The sequence below is a fragment of the Triticum aestivum genome, chromosome 1B (assembly GCF_018294505.1).
Source record: "Triticum aestivum cultivar Chinese Spring chromosome 1B, IWGSC CS RefSeq v2.1, whole genome shotgun sequence".
Lineage (NCBI taxonomy): Eukaryota > Viridiplantae > Streptophyta > Magnoliopsida > Poales > Poaceae > Triticum > Triticum aestivum.
This window is the reverse complement of record NC_057795.1, coordinates 593,141,302-593,144,064: the sequence shown is the minus strand read 5'-3', so window position 1 is coordinate 593,144,064 and position 2,763 is coordinate 593,141,302. Positions and strand designations below refer to the sequence as shown.

At 39.3% G+C, this 2,763-nt stretch overlaps 1 protein-coding gene across 1 annotated transcript; it reads right to left on the bottom strand.

The window, feature by feature from the left end:
• Positions 1-329: 329 nt before the first annotated feature.
• On the bottom strand, positions 330-2,562 carry LOC123140822 (uncharacterized). Its single transcript, XM_044560101.1, has 2 exons — positions 2,433-2,562; positions 330-1,814 (listed from the first exon to the last, which is right to left on the bottom strand). Exon 2 carries the CDS (start codon positions 1,760-1,762, stop codon positions 365-367), a length of 1,398 nt encoding a protein of 465 aa, XP_044416036.1. The 5' UTR covers positions 1,763-1,814; positions 2,433-2,562; the 3' UTR covers positions 330-364.
• Between the last annotated feature and the right edge of the window lie 201 nt (positions 2,563-2,763).

Here is a 2,763-nt window from a genome sequence, read left to right as displayed (position 1 = left end):
CTCCATTTATTTAACTCCACTAGAGGGCAATTAAGGCCAACAAGCATGTAAGGAGTAATTCTTGTCCAAACATGTTATTGGAGTAATTCTTGTCCAAATTTTTCTTTTTTCTTTTTCTGCTCCTCCTTTATCTTCAATTAATCCAAATTATTCCAGTTAATCCAAATTAACAATTAACAACACTCCTACTCTTAATAAAAGAGAGAAAGAGAATTCAGTAAGCTTTTTTACTCCATTGACATACAAATTAACAAAATATGATTATACATGAATATATTCTATGGTTACATGCAATTAACAGCACATTAACAAATAATCATTAACAATTACTCCCTCTTTCATCTTTCATGTGTTTGCTTCTCCTTTAGTGACCCTCTATAATGTCCAAAGTTTTCCAATATAGCTCAGCATCGAATCTTAGATTGATATGTAGCATCCCCTCCCTCTCCATCCTATCTTTGTTCATGTGCGGGATCTTGTATCCTGTACCTCCCTCAACTCTCATAACCTCAATCAGGACTGACTGTAAGGTTATAAACACTCTCGCCAGTTTGTGCACTTCATACCTATCATATGCTTCTTCAACTGATTCTATCAGTTCCTTGATGTTGTTTGGTGCACTTTCAAGCGTCAAGGACTGAATTGAGCTGAAGAAGCAAAGATCCAGGACATTCATATCAGGTGAATTTGCAGGCTGCTGCATCAACCTGATATCCAGTTCTGATTCTGCTACGGCAGCTAGAAAATCTGAATCATCTGGAGGAACATGTGTTCTTGCGTTATCTTGCTGGATGTAGATGGTTCGATTGTCTTCGGGCCACTGTGCTTCAATGGCTGGAATGACCTTTTCACATAGGTATTCCCTCATCACATTCCTAGTAACTGTGACCGACTTTAGTTCCTTAGTCCCTTTGAGTCTGTTCTTGGAATCCTTTTTTGCTGGAGTTTCTTTGATGAAGGCCCATACTCCTATCTTGCCATCAAATGTTACATTTCCTTGATCATCAAATCGTGGCCTCGCAACTGCTGTTAAGAACATGACCTTGCCGATACTATTCTTGTTTTGAACAGTGCGCACCGAATCTGGTTCTTCTTCATGGAGGTAATAGGTTCTGTTCCTTTTCGTCATATCAAACCATTTCTCGTCGATGTGAACTATGTTCTGCATATCAATGAAAGAGGGCATTGCATCTGCTATTGTTGTTTGATCAATCATTGAAATGCAAAACTTGAGCCTTGATAGCTTGTTTTCTGGTTTCAGAGTGGGCTTCAGACTGTTTGTGTGTTTCCTTATCTTTCCCCATTTGAACCTTCTCCGCAAGGTAGAATATGGTACATCCAGAGACCTAGCGAGTGCCCTCAGTGTAGACCTTTTGTTGAGGGGAATTGAAGGTATCCTCGAGAGATCAAGGTCTGCCCTCTTTCTACCACATCTCCGCTTCCTTTTATTAGACACATTGATCTCTTCTCCTCTTGCAAGCTGGGCATTTGCCTCCTTCCATATTCTTTCAACGGTTCTGACACTTGTGTTCAGCAGACCAGCTACACGTTCTTTGTCTCTCTTGTCAATTTCTCCATCCCTGCTAAGTGCTTTTAGTGCAATATATGCTGCAAATTTGTGAGTGTCTGGTAGATCTGGTTTTGCCCGTGGTATACGTACATCTTCCTCTCCTTCAGGCATATGTACATCTTCCTCTTCTTCAGACATATGTACATCTTCCTCTCCTCCAGGTGGAGTGCTATTCAGATCTGGGAGCACCATAGTGTTGTACCTCTGCTCTCTGTTCTGATTCAGGTCCTCAACATGTTCTCACCTGATCATGACAATAAGCATTCATTTAAAAAAGCATGACAGTAAGCATGAAAATAAGCAAGTTACTCTTGTATCTGTACTGCTTTATTTTGTTTTGGCAGTAGATCATCAACCATATATTCCTTTTGTATGCTTTATGTTTCAGTCAGGGGTATTGCTTTATTCACTGTCTAACTAATTACTGTTTCACTGTTATAGGAACTCAGTTAACAACATGTTATTGGAACTACTCCAAGAACAGAACAGAATGGCATGTTAATGTCAGTTAACAACATGTTATTACTTCCAAGAACAAAACAGCAAAACAAAAGGTACTCCTACTGTTGACACTTTGACAACAATACTCCTTAGCATCTTATTACTTCTTGGTGAAATTTACATCTTATTATTTTTTGCTGTCAATACAGTGACACCAGTATAATAAACAAAAATCAGCCAAAAAGAGAAGCCTACATTGTTTTTACTTTCTCCTATTGTCTACTGTCTATGCTTACTCCTACTGTCTACACTGAATTTTTGGGTGTGCTCTACTTTGATGTACACTATTCAACAATATATACAGTAGAGTAATTACTGTCTACTGAAAATGGAGTAAGTGTGATCTTCAGAGTGTGCTAACCTAGTATCTGTAGGTTTTGATTTGCTTGCAGATTTGTGAGTGTGATCTTCAGAGTGTGATTTGACAGTCTTCAGAGTGTGATCACCATTTCCTTGATGAACACAACAGAGAGGAACCAGTTGACAGGAATATCAAAGGATCAAGAGGACAGTAGCCGCTGCCCGCTGCGTCGAGAGGATCAATAGGAGCAGCAGATTAATCACAGGTATCGAGCAACAGAACCAAGCTGTAGTACTTACTCTCTTTTTGTGATTGCTTATGGGGGATGTGAGTACTTACTCTCTTTTTGTGATTGCTTATGGGGGACGTGAAAATTTCAGTTCAAATCGCT

Bases quoted from the DNA above. Each gene is read 5' to 3' on its own strand.
- LOC123140822 (XM_044560101.1), bottom strand. From the start codon at position 1,762: ATGGTGCTCCCAGATCTGAATAGCACTCCACCTGGAGGAGAGGAAGAT.